Source organism: Sorex araneus, chromosome 3, assembly GCF_027595985.1.
Source record: "Sorex araneus isolate mSorAra2 chromosome 3, mSorAra2.pri, whole genome shotgun sequence".
In the NCBI taxonomy this organism is placed as follows: Eukaryota; Metazoa; Chordata; class Mammalia; order Eulipotyphla; family Soricidae; genus Sorex; species Sorex araneus.
Genome location: NC_073304.1, coordinates 197,644,362 through 197,659,957, shown reverse-complemented (window position 1 = coordinate 197,659,957; position 15,596 = coordinate 197,644,362). Strand labels below are relative to the sequence as shown.

Here is a 15,596-nt window from a genome sequence, read left to right as displayed (position 1 = left end):
AGAGGAAGAAGCAATCTATCACAACAACAATCTCAGCTAGAGAAAGACCAGGGTGATCATCTAATCATGGAGGTAGTGGCAAGTGGTTGGACTCTGTAGTTTCATTTTTGGATTTCTTGATTTTGGATCACACTGGCTATACTCAGGACTTACTCCTGACAATCTGGTTAGTTGCTCAAGGATAATTCCCAATGCATTCAGGAGCTATTTCTGGCTCTGTGGTTAGAGATCACTCCTGGCAATGTTCAGAGGAGCAGAAACAATGCAGGGAATTGATTGAACTGGGTCTGGCCACAGGTGAGGCAAATGCCTTAACTCCTGTACTGTCGCTGGCCCGGGACTGATTGGTGAAGGTAGTCCAAATGGGATTCGCTAAAGAAATGGGGGGAGCCAGAGAAAGAAAAGAGACAGGAAGTCTCTAGGATTTTGGGACTTCTTTCCTTCCCTCCCTCCCTCCCTCCCTCCCTCCCCCCTCCCTCCCTCCCTCCCTCCCTCCCTCCCTCCCTCCCTCCTTCCTTCCTTCCTTCCTTCCTTCCTTCCTTCCTTCCTTCCTTCCTTCCTTCCTTCCTTCCTTCCTTCCTTCCTTCCTTTCTCCCACTGAACCCAGGTCTCATGCCACTGGACTTCCTTCCTTCCTTCCTTCCTTCCTTCCTTCCTTCCTTCCTTCCTTCCTTCCTTCCTTCCTTCCTTCCTTCCTTCCTTCCCTCCCCCTTTCCTCCCTCCCTCCCTCCCTCCCCCTCCCTCCCTCCCTCCCTCCCTTCCTCCTTCCCTCCCTCCCTTCCTTCCTTCCTTCCTTCCTTCCTTCCTTCCTTCCTTCCTTCCTTCCTTCCTTCCTTCCTTCCTTCCTTCCTTCCTTCCTTCCTTCCATTGAGCCCAGGTCTCATGCCTCACTGCTGCAAGGCCAGTACTTTACCACTGAGCCACCTTCCCGGCCCAGGTTGTATTTCTATGTACTAGCAATGATTAACCTCAAAACAATTTCCATTTACAGTGGTCTCAAAGGAATGAAATACTTAGGGATAAATTTACCCAAGGAGAAAGACTTCTACACTCAAACCTACAAATTACTGTTAGATACAGAAAAGATTTAAATCAATGGAAAGGTACCTGAGTCTGCTGATGGGAAGGCAGTTCAACTGAAACGGGGTCTTACAGAAGCAGAGTATGGGCTTTGCATGTATGAGGTGCTGGGTTTGAGCCTCAGCACCAAAACAAAAACAAACAAATAAGACACTATTGTTGGTGGCGATCTGCCCCTAAGTGATTCACATGCTTAAAGACATCTGATTTAGCTTTTCATTTTTTTCTTTCTTTCTTGCAGAAACTGACAAGCTAATCTTAAAATCTGTATGGAAATACAGGGCCTTGGAGTGGCAAAAGCAATCTTGGGGTGGGAGAGGACAAAATTAGAGGACTCACAATGTCCAGACTTAAAATTTTACATTCCAGATGGGATGCCAGAGATCGAACCCAGGTCATCCACGTGCAAGGAAAATGCCCTATCTGCTGTACTGCCAGCCCATAAGCTTTTATATTTATGGCAAATTGATTTTCAAAAAGGGACCAAATATATTCAATAACAAAAAGATAAAATCTTTCCATCAAATGGTGCTGGGAAAACGACACACACAGCAGAGGAATGCAGGCCCTTGCTTACATAATATACAAATTACCTCACAATGGTGCAAAGACCTAAATGGAAAAGTGAAAACTTAAAAGAAAACACAGGTGTTGGGGTCAGAGAGATAGTATTGTGGGTAGGGCACTTACCTCGCATGGAGCCGACCCGGAGTTAATCCCTGGCACCGCATCTAGTCCCCCAAGCCCCGCCAGGAGTGATCCCTGAGCACAGAACCAGGAGTAAGTCCTGAGCACCTCCAGGTGTGCCCCCAAATAAAAAGCAGGGAAATTCAGTTTAAAGGTGGGGCAGTCACCTAAGGGGCTGCAGCGTGTGCTTTGTAGGCAGAGGCTCGGGTTCAACCCCAGCTCGGCCCAGCACAGCGGGGTCCCTGAGCACTGATGGCAGAGCAGCCCCTTCCCACCCAGCAGCACCTCAGGCGTGACCCAAAAGCCAAAGCTACACACAGGTGTAAATCCTGGCAACTTTGGATTAGATATCAATTTCTTAGACATAACACCAACGTTACAATACAAGAAAACAATCAATTGAAATTCATCAAAATAAAAATGCCATCTGCTCGAAAGGCCACTATGAAGAAAGTGAAAGACAACTCAGGAAAGGAGAAAACAGGGCAGATCCCCTTTCCGACAAAGATCAAGTCATCAGACTATAATAAATTACCCTTACTATCTTTTTTGGGGGGTGGACTGGACTTGTCCGTGGGGCTAGTGGCCATTAGTGCTACACGTGGCAAGGCTCAGAAGGTGCCAGGGATTGAACTCGGGGTCATGTGCATGCCAGGTTTGTGCTGCAGTGCTCTGAGCTCTCTCTCTGCTGTCTGCAAGGTGAGCACTGCTACTTAGTATAACTTGATAGAGTTGGTAGGATGGTGTTTTTTGTTTTTTTTTTTTGAAGCTTTTGAATCACTCCCAGCGATGCTTAGGGATTACTCCTGGCTCTGCGCTGAGGAATTACTTCTAGTAGTGCTCATGGGACCATATAGGGTGCCAGGGATCGAACCTAGGTTGGCAGCGTGCAAGGCAGGCACCCTACCTGCTGTACTATCTCTGTAGCCCCTGGTTGTTTTAACTTAAATTTTGTTTGGTTTGGCTTTTTTTTTTTCTTTTTGGGTCACACCCGGCGATGCACAGGGGTTGATTACTCCTGGCTCTGCACTCAGGAATTATTCCTGGCAGGGCTCAGGGGACCATATGGGATGTTGGGAATTGAACCCGGGTTGGCCGTTTCTGCTGTGCTATCACTCCAGCCCCTGGTTTGGGTTTTTTGGCCACACCCAGCTATGCTCCTGACTAACTCCTGGCACTGCACTCCGAAATCACTTCTGGTGGGGCATGGGGACCATAGAGGATGCTGGGGATCAAACCTGGGTTGGCTGCATGCAAGGCAAACACTTAGCCTGTCGTACTATTGCTCTGGCCCCCATTGGCTGCTTTTTGCTTCTGGGCATGCTAGTGCCACTAAGTCACATGGAACTTCTCTGAGATTCCCAGACATTTTGAACGTACCCTGTGAAGTATTCAAGCCGCCCTCTGGGGAGAGGCATCTTGGCGAGGAACAGCGGCTCTAGACAACAGCCAGGCAGGCAAATGGTGTTGGAAGGGAACCTCCTGGCCTCAGGCAGGCTTGCCGATGACTGCACCCCGCAAGCCCTGGCTAACAGTCTCCCGGCAGCCTCTCCAGAATCCTGAGCCCGTCAGCCAAGCGGCCCCCAACTTTGACACAGGCAAACGGAGAGATGACAAATCTCTGTTATCTGAAGCTGCCCAGAGTTGGCGTCATTTGTTAGCAGACAGAGATAGATAACCATGCCCGCGCTTATGACAAATGTCATTCTGTTTCCGTGTGCACGGTCCCTTGGCCGCCATAAAGCATGACCTGACTACAAAGTTTAAGGCTTTCTTGCCCCATCGTGTCTCTGGCAATGATGGGAGCAAACACCAGAATTTGCTCCAACCACATTGCACTCTAGTAAGAGAGTGTGGCCTGGTGTATGTGGGGGGGGGGGTGGTGGTGCTGGGAACCCCCTCTGTGCCTGCCCATGGAGGCATTTCAGGTATAATGCTCCCGCCCCCCACCCCCAGGACTGTGGATCTTTTTGTTTGTTTTGTTTTTGGGGGAGCCACACCCAGCTCCGAGTGGGGCTTACTTTTGGCTCTGCTTTTGCAGATCACTCCTGGCAAGACTTGAAGGGACCATAGAGGATGCCGGGGATCAAATCTGAGTCTGCCGTGTGCGAGGCAAACGCCCTCCCTGCTGCGCTATCGCTCCAGCCCTAGGACCCACATCCACCGGCGACCAGTGTGAGAGCCACAGAATTTTGAGTTTTTGAAATGCTTCCAATTTGTTCAGAAAGTGAAGTCAGCTAAGAAACGACTCCAGCTCTCTGAGGTTTTCCTGTCTCTCCCCCATCTGGGCGGCCTCCCCACACTGCCGAGAGAATCTGTCAACTGCACTCTGAGGATAAAGGAGAGAGAGAGAGAAAAAAAAAAAGAATCTAGTCTTTTCCCTGGAGTGGGAAGGCAGCTAATAGCATTCAGATATTTTGAGATGAAACTGTTACCATGGGAATGTTTCTCTATCTCTCCCTTAATAATGATGTGTGGAAACGACAACCAGGATAGCACTCAGAATTCCAGAAATAAAGGAAAGCAGGGAAGGAACCTGAAATCGAGAACAGGTCCCCCAACAGGACGGGTGAGTTCAGTCAAAAATTGCCCTGGCTGGGCCAAAGTGATAGCACAGTGGGTAGGGCGTTTGCCTTGCATGCAGCCGACAGGGTTAGATCCCCAGCATCCCATATGGTCCCCTGGTACTGCCAGGAGTAATTACTGAGTGCATGAGCCAGGAGTAACTCCTGAGCATTGCCGGGTGTGACCCTCCCCACAAAAGAGGTTAAAAATACTGCTTTGGCTTGGTTCAGAGTGAGAGTACAAGGGTGCTTGTCTTGCACAAGGCTGACCTGGTATAATACCCGGCTCCCCATATATGGTCCCCTGAACCTGCCAGGATGGGTTCCTGAGCACCACTGGGGGTAGCCCCCAAATCAAAACAAAAAATAAAAATAAAACATCTCTGGCTTGTGGGCTGGGAGGTAACTCAAAGGGCTGGAGGCCTGAGTTCCATCCTTGGCACCTCAGGGTCCCCTGAGTACTGACCTGGGAGTGGCCCCCCCTAATCAGCACTAAAAACCAAGACCCACTCAGAAAAAATGGCTCACAGTGCAAGGCCAAGGGCCAAGTTGGGGCTGGAGAGAAAGTACAGTGGACAGGGCAGTTGCCTTGCAAGTGACCAACCCAGGCTCCCATTCCCAGCATCCCATATTGTCCCCTAAACTAGGATTGATTCCTGAGCACAGAGCCATGAGTAAGACCTGAGCACTGCCAGTTATGGCCCAATCCACTCCCCCTCAAAATCCCCCCCCTCAAAAAAAAAGTTGTTTGGCAAAATTTAAAGTCTGATTAAAATATGGCGACAAGGGTCCAGACAGATAGAACAGGGTGTTAAGGCACTTGCCTTGCATGCAGTGGACCCTGGTTCAATCCCCCCCACCACACTCTGTCCTTTGAGCACCACCTGGAGTGATCGTTGAGCACAGAGCCAGGAGTAAGCCCTGAGCAACACAGGATGTAGTAGCCCCCAAACCAAACAATAAAAATTAAAAATGTTGACAAGTTAATGGTTACCCAAGCATCACCTGATGTGTCCCCAGAGCCAAAGAGAAAAGGCTCTAGACAATATTCAGAAGTGGCTAGAAAGGGGGAGGCTTGAATGACAGAAATCCCAGAGGCCAATGAGAGAAGTTTAACAACAATCCTTGAGTGATAAAGCTTTTATTATCTTAGTTTTCCTTTCTGCTAAAGTCTCTGTTCCAAGGTATTCTTCCATTTATAAATAAAATGTGAAAGTCATTTTTTTCAAAATTGAACAACTTAAGAACATTTTTTAAAAATCCTAGTGTTTTTTAGAGTGGTTCTGTCCTCACTTGCCCCTGGAATAACCCTCCCCACCGAGCCTGCATGGCTCCAAATAGACCCGTCGTTACCTGGCGACAGTGCGGAAGTGAAGGCATGAAGCCCGTGGCGCTGACAGTTTCTCAGAAAACTTGCTTTGCCAACTTTAACCCCTTCCAGTGGCAGAAATGTCAATACCTTTTTGTTTTCCTTTTTGCATATACCCAGCAGCGCTCGGTCATTGTTCCTAGTGGCCATGTGGGGTGGGGATGGAACCGGTGCTCCCTCATGTGAAGTCTGTGCTTCTGGCCCTTTAAGTCATCACCTGCTTGGCAAATGTCAAAATTCTCTTGTGTGTGGCCCGCATCCAGCAGTGCTACTCTCAGCACTGTGCTCAGGGGTCATTTCTTTTTTTGGCCACACCCAGTGATGCTCAGGGCTTACTACTGGCTCTGCACTCAGGATTTACTCCTGGCGATGTTGAGAGAACCATATGGGATCCCGGGGACTGAACTGGGTTGGTTGCATGCAAGGCAAGGGCCCCGCCCAACATATTATCACTCTAGTCCCTCAGGGATCATTCCTGATGGGACTCAGGGGACCATGTGGTGCTGGGGACCAAGTCTGGGCCTCCTGCACATGAAACATGAACTCAGCCCATTGAGTTATCTCTATGGCTCCCCCCCCTTTTGTTTTGGAGGGGTTCACAGCCATTGATGCTCTGTAGGGACCATATAGGATGCAGAGATCAAACCCGGGTGGGCTGTGCAAGGCAAGCACCTTACCTGCTGTATTATACCTCCAGCCCCTGTAAGAATTCTTTACTATTTATCTCCCCACCGCACCCTCCCACACACCTTTCTTTGTTCTCAATTACTTTTTCCATTTTTTTTCTTTTTTTTTGCTTTTAGGGTTACACCCAGAGATGCTCAGGGGTTACTCCTGGCTCTGCACTCAGGAATTATCCCTGATGGTGCTGGGGAGGACCATATGGGATGCCCAGCATCGAACCCAGGTTGGTCAAGTGCAAGGCAAAAGCCCTACACGCTATACTATCACTCCGGCCCACTTTTTCCATTTTTTCCCTAGAGACATTCCTTTTTTTTAATTAAAAAACTACGATTTACAAAGTTATTGATGGTTAAGTTTTAATATATAATATTTCAACACCAATCCCAGCACCAGTGTCAACTTCCCTCCACCAGTGTCCCCATATTCCCTCCCCACCCCAGCCCTACCTGTCAACTTGACGGGCACATCACAAAGTTTCAGTGGCTGCAGCTTAGCTCTCATGTTTTCAGGGTTGTTGAGTCTGTGTTTCGGATATGTGACCATACCCCTCACTCTTACCAGGAGTTTAACTAAAGCCTTAAAAATTTTTTTTCTTGTGGGGGTGGGGGTGGTTTGGGGGCCACATCAAGCAGTACTCAGGGCTTACTTCTGGCTCTGTGCTCCTGGTGGGGCTGGGGGCACAGGGGATGTTGGGAGATCAAATCTGGGTTTTCTGTGTGCAAGACAAACGCCCTACTTGCTGTCTTGTTGCTCCAACCCCTAAGTTGTGAGTTCTGAGGCTGAGAGAAGATGCATCCTCACACCATCACGCACACCGCGGCACACTGGTGTCTCCTGCTGTCTAGACCCGAGCTTCCACCCTTCCAGCCTTGTTCCCTCCCTTGGCCCTCTCTCCCCTTTCTACCATTTGGCCCCTGTTTACAGCTCTCACCTGTGTCCCCCTTGGAATATCTTGAGGACTCACTGGAGTGTGGCATACGGCCCTTGGCTGAGAAACACTGCTTGGAGTCTAGTAAACTTCAAATGAAACACCTTTCCCTCCCCCACCTCTCCCCAGTGCCTGGGATCTCACCTAGGCCTTCACACGTGAGGCATGTGCTAGACCATTAGGCTACATCCCTGACCCCAAAAGGAACACTCAGGAATTGGGGCCATACCCAGTGGTGGTTTGGGACAACTTCTTGCTCTGTGCTCAGGGATCACTCCTGGTGGTGCTCAGGGGATCCTAGGCGGTACCCGGGATTGAATGTGAGTCAGCTGCGTGCAAGGCAAGCACTCGACCTCTTTGCTTTACTATCTCTCTGGCCCCAAACGAAACATTCTTGCCAGACACGATTACTTTTCAGGGTCACCAGCTATCAGAGCAGGCAAACAGAAAATAAACACGGGTCAGTAGTGGAATAGCTCCGGGTGAGTGCCAGCGGGGAGGAACTGTTGAACAGCAACTGACAGGAGCCCTGGCTGCCAGTTCCCGCCATCCCAGGCTTAGTGTCGGCAGTGAAAGCGAACAATTCGGGCTGGAGAGACGGTACAGCGGGAGAGCACTTGGCTTGCATGCGGCTGCGTCAGCCACAATCCTGGTTGAAGTCCCAGTCCCCTGCGAACCCCCAGGCATCCCGCCTGAGCACTGAGCCAGGAAGAGCCCCTGAGCACCACAGGATGTGGCCCAAAAACTAAGGAAAAAATTGGGACAATTCTCATACCTCCTCCCATCTTAGTTTCCCTATAGATAAAGCCTGACTACGGCAATTTTAAGATTTCCCCCCCCAGTATTACACTTTTACAAATCCCCAAACAATCAGGGGTGTATTTTTAACTACTCACTTTTCTCTCTTATTGGTTATCTGGCCAACGGCCTAAATATGACGAATAATTTCTTTTAAATTTTTCTTTATTTTGGGTTTGGGGCCATCCCTGGTGGTGCTCGGGGTTGACTCCCTGTTCTGTGCTCTGGGAGCACTCCTGGCGGGGATCAGGGGACTGTACGGGATGCTCATCTCCTTTAGGAAGCTGCTTACTTCCTCTACGGTGCCTTTCCCTGATGGTGATGTACACAGACTCGCCCACAGACCTCCCAGCCGTCCTCCATGAGTTTTCCAGGATGGTTATGCTGCATAAACCCCACCGCTGCGCCCACAGGCTCCGACAATGTGGGGTGGTGTTCAGCGGCTGTCACCCGTGAAACGGAAAGACATACTGCTGGCAAGTGGGGCCGGAATGACAGTACAGCGAGTAGGGCACTTGCCTTGCGTGTGGCTGACAGTTTGATCCCCGGCACCCCATATGGTCCCCTGAGCCCCACCAGGAGTGATCTCTGAGCGCAGAGCCAGGGGTAAACCCTGAGCACCACCAGGTGTTCAAACCAAAACCAGACCCCAAAGCAAACCAAGCCTAGTGTTGGCAAGCAGCTCCAGCCTCTGGCTGGACAAGGCTGTTCTCTGGCAATCCCGCAGGCCCACACCCCTTCTCCTTTGGCTGTCTCATTGGTCATGAAAACATCCCAGCAAAACAGTTTCAGAATGGAGCAATTAAAAGGCCATACAGGAGCCAGAGCAATAGGTCAGTGGGTAGGGCATTTGCCTAGCATGTGGCCCACGCAGGTTCGAACCCCGGTAACCCTTATGGTCCCTGTGAGGAGTGAAACCTGAGTGTAGAGCCAGGAGGAACCCCCGAGCATCTCCAGGTATGACCCAAAGAGCCTAAATAAATAAAGGGTCATAGAGTGGGAGCCGTGTGAAAGATTTCCTTTTAATCCTGAAGTACTTGCTCCTTCTGAGTATAACGTAAAAGCCAAAAGTTGGTCATTGTATTTATGCATATATTTTCCTACGCTCACTCATCCCTAAAAGGGATGAGATAAATGATTTCAAGTGCCTGGACAGAGAATCAGTGAGCCACCACATTCTCCCCAGTCCTGACATGACTGAATCCAACAGAGAGAGAGGCGGCCAGGCCCAGTCAGCGCTGGTGAGAGAGCAGGGCTGCTGGCCGGGCTCTCTGCTCTCGAGTTGACAGGACAGTTTCTAATGAAAAGACGCAGGGCCAGAGTGATCGGACAGCGAAGAGGGCTCTTGCCTAGGATGTGGCTGACAAGGTTCAATCCCCAGCACTGCATAGGATCCCCTGAGCTCTGCTAGGAGTGATCCCTGAGCACAGAGACAGGAGTCAGAACTGAGCAATGCCCCACACACCCCCGCAAAACAAACACCAACCCTCCCCCCTCCAAAAAAAAAAAGATGGGTAAAATCCACATACAGAAATACATCACTTGGGGCTGGATCGATAGCACAGTGGGTAGGGCTTTTGCTTTGCAGGTGGCCAACCCAGGTTTGATTCCCAGCATCCCATATGGTCCTCTGAGCACCGCCAGGAGTGATTCCTGAGCGCAGAGCTAGGAGTAACCCCTGAGCATCGCCGGATGTAACCCAAAAAGCCAAAAAAAAAAAAAAAAAAAAAAAAAAAAAGAAATACAATACTTGTTGGGCCAGAGAGATAGTACAGCAGGGTGCTTGCCTTGCATGCAGCAGACCCAGATTCGATCCCCAGCATCCCAAATGGTTTCCTAAGGGGCTGGAGTGATAGTACAGTGGGTAGGGCATTTGCCTTGCATGTGGCCGACCCAGGTTCAATTCCCAGCATCCCACATGGTCCCCCGAGCACCGCCAGGAATGATTCCTAAGTGCAGAGCCAGGAGTCAGCTCTGAGTACCACCAGGTGTGATCCCAAAAAAGCCAAAATAAAACAACAATAACAAAAACAAAACAAAACAAAAACAAATGGTTTTCTAAGTCTGCCAAGAGTGATTCCTGAATGCAGAGCCAACACTGTTGGGTATGGCCAAAAAAAAAAGGGAAAAGAAACACATGACTTGTTTTGAGAGGGGTGCTGGGACAATACCTGCTGGTACTCAGGGGCAACTCCTAGTTCAGCCTGAGGGGATCCTAGGTAGTTTCAGGGATTAAACCAGGGGGCACTGCATGCAGGCCAAGAGCATGTACTCACAAACTCAACATTAGGCTTACAGATCTAAAATAAGTTTGTACAGGAAGGCAAGAATGAACTGTCACTGGAAACTGTGGAAGTGATGAATGTATCAGGAAATGGGAAACTCTCAGTAAAGAGTGAAACTTCGAGGCTGGAGAGATAGTACCAAGGATACGGCTCTGGCCTTGCATGTGGCTGATCCAGGCTTGGTGGGGGGAGGGAAGGGCACACCTGGCGGTGCTCAGAGGACCATATGGGGTGCTAGGGATGGAAACCAGGCAGGCCGGGTTCAAGGCAAGAGCCCTACCGCGGGACCATTACTACAGCCCAGCCCACAGATTTTTTCTTTTTTTCTTCTCTTCAAATGCATAAAGAAAATGGGGGAGAAGGGAAACAAAGTATACATGTAAATAAAACATATTACACATTTTTAGCATAGTGAAATTATGCTGCTACTAGCTGCTTGAAGAATGCAACCTTCTGAGAAAATGTCACTTAGAATAATAAAAGGAGAAAAATAATTCATGTCTAAGGAGAAAATAAATGTGAGCATCATGGCAGATACCATATTAGCGTAGGGGAAACAATCATTTTCTGAAGACAGATTTCCCAGAACTTTATTTTTTTGTTTGGGTGGGCCACACCCAGCGATGCTCAGGGGTCACTCCTGGTGGACTCCTAGGACCACAGAGGGATGCTGGGGGTCGAACCTGGGCCGGTCTCATGCAAGGCCAGTGCCTTCTACCCACTGTACTGTCTCTCTGGCCCAGATTTCCTCTCATTCATACAAATCATCCTGGTCTACTTTCATAATGAGTATTACCGTTTTATACATATTTTTTTAAAAAAAACAGCTTTCAGGAGCTGGGGAGATGACTCTAAGAGCTGCAGCCCATGCGCCAGCTCTGAATGTGGGAGCCCCAGGCTTGATCCCCAGCACCACATGGTCCCCTGGGTACCACCAGCTGCGACCTGGAAGCAGCAGCCCCGGGCACTGCTGGGTGTGGCAATTCCAAGGGAATTTTCGAGGTCAGGAAGACGGAAATCAGGGATGAACTCACATATGTACAGAAGCATTTACTCTGTAAGACAAAAACTCCAGATCACAGTACACAGCAATTATTTATTTAAATACTTGAAAAGGTCAATGATGGAAAAAATAGGTTTATCATGAGTTTATATTTGTTAGATTTATTTTACCATTAAAAAAAGTGCTGCTTCTAGGTTATCCTAGCCAGAGAGAGAACACTTCATAACACATGCAGTTACTGTGATATGCTAGAATAGACACAGCCATTATAGAAGGATTTTACACTTTGGGAAGAAATTTAATAGTCGTAATGATGACTGTTTATTTAAACTAAAAACATCAATAATATACAAATTGTCTTTTTTTTTTTTCTCATTTGATTGAAAGGGTTATAAAAGTCAACATACTGACAAAGGAAGCAACATAATCTCATAGTGACACCTCTGCTAAGGGCCGGGGCTTGCTCCTTCCTGAAGGGAGAGCCCGGCCGGCTCCCGCTGGTCCCGGCTCCCTGGCTTCTGGCTTTGTGGCTGGCCTACCGTAAGTGACTAAAGGAAAACTGTGTTGGTAAGTGGACACTGACTCATTTATTTTTAAAAATGGAGAGAAAGTGGCAAATTGCGCCTCATGTACTTAAAGAACCCAAAGGATCGTTTAGAGTAAATGTGAAATAAATAAGCAATCCATGAGTAAATACAATCTCCGGGCTGACTTAAACCTAGGAGAGTGAGCCAACTGAGCACTGACAACGCCGTGTAGAAACATCTGGAAACATCCTTTCTAGAACTCAGTCTGGGAGACCATATCTTGCTTGAATATGTACATTATTTACAAAATATTCCCTTTTGGCCTCTGAAATTTAGCCATTTTAGTTTGGCTGTTAAGCTGTTTTCTTTCCATACGCTAGCCAATACTGTAGTTATAACTATCATTAAAATACTCTTATGCATGAATTACAAATATTAATAAAGTAACTCTGCATGTATAAATATCTCAATATTTCTAGCAGAATTTAAAGCATTCAGAATGTACACAAAATTATTTGTTTTTTTGGTAGGGCCAGTAATTTTTTTTTTTTTAATCATCGCTGTTTCAATAAAGCTTTGTACATAGCAAAGCCCAAAACTGCAAAAACAGTAGCACCAAAACTTGCTCGAAGCCAAAACGTGGAGCTCTTGAGGTCAGCTTGTGTCACGTGCCTGCAGTCAGAAAACATAATTAATATTTAAAACATGATTAGTATGAATGAAAACACCAGTTATAAAGCGGTGTACTTTTAGGGAAGTATTAGCACACTTGTCAGGCGAATTGCATACAATAATGCTTACAAAAAATGATCAAAGAGCCACCTAACCTATACATTACTTACATGTAGGCATTAATAGAGACAAATGTCTTTACTGACAAAGCTACAACTCGGAAGTTAATAACATCTAAATTTTTTTTTTTTTTTTGGCCACAGCCAGCCTGTGCTCAGGGCTTACTCCTGGCTCTGCATTCAAGAATCATTCCGGGCTTTGCACTTAAGGGACCATATGGGACCCTGGGAATTGAACCCAGGTCAGTTGCATGCAAGGCAAGCGCCTTACCTGCTGTACTCTTTCCAGCCCCAATAGATCTAAATTTTCATACATTTTCTTCACATGGGAAATGGGATATAGACAAATAAACCCAACACTCTCTGTAAGACCACCAGATGCTTCCAAATGAGGTGAGGCTGAGATCTTACAATGTAAGGTCAATTTCAGGACCTTAATGGGCAATGTCCAATCCCAAGGAACTACAAGGTATGTTGTAAGCAATGAAGTGACAAGTGATAATACTTTTCTAAGAGTAATGCTTAAACTGAATTTTGGAAACACCGATCCCCATTAAAGTTTACCAAAAACATCCCAAAGGGGGAGGAGTAAGATTTACCAAGTTTATATTAATTTGGTTACTGATGATGAAAAAACAAAGAGAACAAGAATACATCAAACCCTGGCGTTAGTTGGACAGGCGGTGATAATGGTACCAACCAAGGATACAATGTAACAGGATGACTGAAGGTCAGTGACATAAAAGAAGCTGTGTTATGTATGACACGAACAGGGACGGTCTGTACCATAGAGTCCGTGAGCATGCGCAGATGTAACACTGCTAGGCACCCTTGAGAGTCTCAAGTATGACAGCTTACCATGAAGAGGAGAAAGCTTTAAAGCAAAGGTTGCAACACTGTATTCAAGTGGCACTGACATTTTAGTTAAGTGAATGCAATTGAGGTGGTGTAGAAAAAGCATAGAATTAAGAGCTTATGGAAACTCTTTTGAGTTATTTTGTAACTGCGTTAAATAAAATTAGAGCAGAAGTCAGACATCATTAAGAGCCACACACTGACATAGGCAAAAAGAGTTAAGAGCCAAGAATATCAACTACATCCAAACTAACTTGCCCTGGTCATACTTAAAGAGTGAAAGTCAGATTAGTTGTCACAAACCCCCTAGAAACACGTCTGGAACACAAGCCGGGGTGCTCCATGCTGCTCACCATGGCAAGACGACACACAGCACAGTCCAATTAGCCTCCCCACTTAAATTTTTTAAAAAGAGCCACTCCTCTATATAATGATTATTTTACAAAGCAAAGTGATAATGCAGGTTCATTCCACCTTGTGAGTTAGTTCTTCCAACAGGCAAGCGGTCTTTTCTTTGGTTTTTTTAAAGTTAGGGAAGAGAATCCCGGGTTTCAGCTTTTCCAAGAGGAAAAACTCCACCAAGGCCAAGCACTGCTCGTGGGAAATGTTACCTGGCTTCAAGAAAAAGTGGACCACGAGATGACTCCATGAAGATGGACTCTTCGACGGAGCTGACGGCGTGCACCTGGTGGGTAATGCTGCCCTCGGCGTCTGCTAGCAGCATGGCACCCCACTCGGCTACTTGGGCTCTTAACCTTTTATACACATGCACACAGTTTGCGGTTCACAGCAGAGCTCACACAAGGGAACTGAAAATAACGTCTCTCAATTACATACCCCACACGCAGCTGAGTGGCTACCCTGTACGAAGCCATCTCATGCTTTCCTGCATTTCAAATAAACACATTCTAGAGCAGATTGACAAACTTAAAGCTGCCTGTATGCGCTCTTGTAAAATACACGTCAAGGAAGGCAGGCTGAGGCTGCCAGTCACATCACAAACGTGGGTCTGCAGATCCCTTCAGAGGCCAAACTTGGCATGTAGGAAGCCCTAAACAAAGCCCTCGAAACCTGAATCCTCAGCAATACCTGACAGTATCTGGTGATCCTAAGAATTCGCTCGAGGTGAGGCCCACAAGCTTGTAGCTGTTGCTAAATCCTGACTACTCAATGATATCACATGCATGCCTTAAAGTCTGAGTCCAACATCCTAAATTCATAGATCATCAAGGACCTATGATGAGAGCTTCAAAGTTCATATCCTCATGTCAACAGAATTTAAAGTGAGAACACGGATTTTGGTCTCTAATTTCCATGGATCTTTACCCACTCAGGATGAACTTTACTACAGTATTTCCGCCCCTACCTTATGGAAAGAGGCTGGGATTTAGATGTAATTGGGGCTGAAGAGACAGTGGAGCGTACAGAGGTGAAGGAGCTTGCCTTGCACGTGGCCGGTGCCTGCCTGACCCCCAGCACCTCATACGGTCCCCCAGCACAAGTAATCCCTGAGCATTACCCAACAAGCCCCTCACAAAACAAAATAAAAATCCAGCTAGTTATAATCACGTTAGTATCAAAATAATTGCTGATATTTTTCAAACATGGAATCTGTTTCTCACAGCTCTTTTGCTGTATTTTAAGACAGTATTACCATTCATGAAATAATATATTCTGACATATGTGCTAAATTTTCCTTTGCATTTCATAAAAGTAGTTCTCATTTCCCCCAAGCAGTAGCCTACAGAATAGCAGTACACACAGATACATATGTTTTAACTTGATCTGGGAGGAAGGGGGTTTGAGCCCTGTCTGGAGAAGCGCAGGGGCTGTTCCTGGCCCTGTGCTCAGGAGTGACCCCTGGCGGTACAGGGATACAACGAAGCACTGGAGGGAGGCGAGACAAGGGCCTTCGCCTCTGTCCTAATAGCTCTCTGGCCCAGGAGATCATATTTCCATACAGGAAACCATGCTTTTAGATATGAAAAGTTAGAGAACTATTTTATGCCTTTACCATAGGCACTT

The 15,596-nt window shown here is 47.3% G+C and overlaps 1 protein-coding gene across 7 annotated transcripts in view; it reads right to left on the bottom strand.

Annotated features, from left to right (window-relative positions):
* Nucleotides 1-11,471: 11,471 nt before the first annotated feature.
* RHOT1 (ras homolog family member T1) overlaps nucleotides 11,472-15,596 on the bottom strand; it is a 74,749-nt gene continuing 70,624 nt past the window's right edge. For 4 of the 7 annotated variants that reach the window (XM_055131079.1, XM_055131082.1, XM_055131081.1 and 1 more), the window contains one exon: nucleotides 11,472-12,597. In XM_055131079.1, the coding sequence (XP_054987054.1) occupies nucleotides 12,480-12,597 (118 nt within the window). In that variant the 3' untranslated portion in view covers nucleotides 11,472-12,479. Of the gene's footprint in view, nucleotides 12,598-12,621; nucleotides 14,327-15,596 lie in introns of those variants that run through there. The other 3 variants (XM_055131085.1, XM_055131078.1, XM_055131080.1) reach the window with 3 other exon arrangements.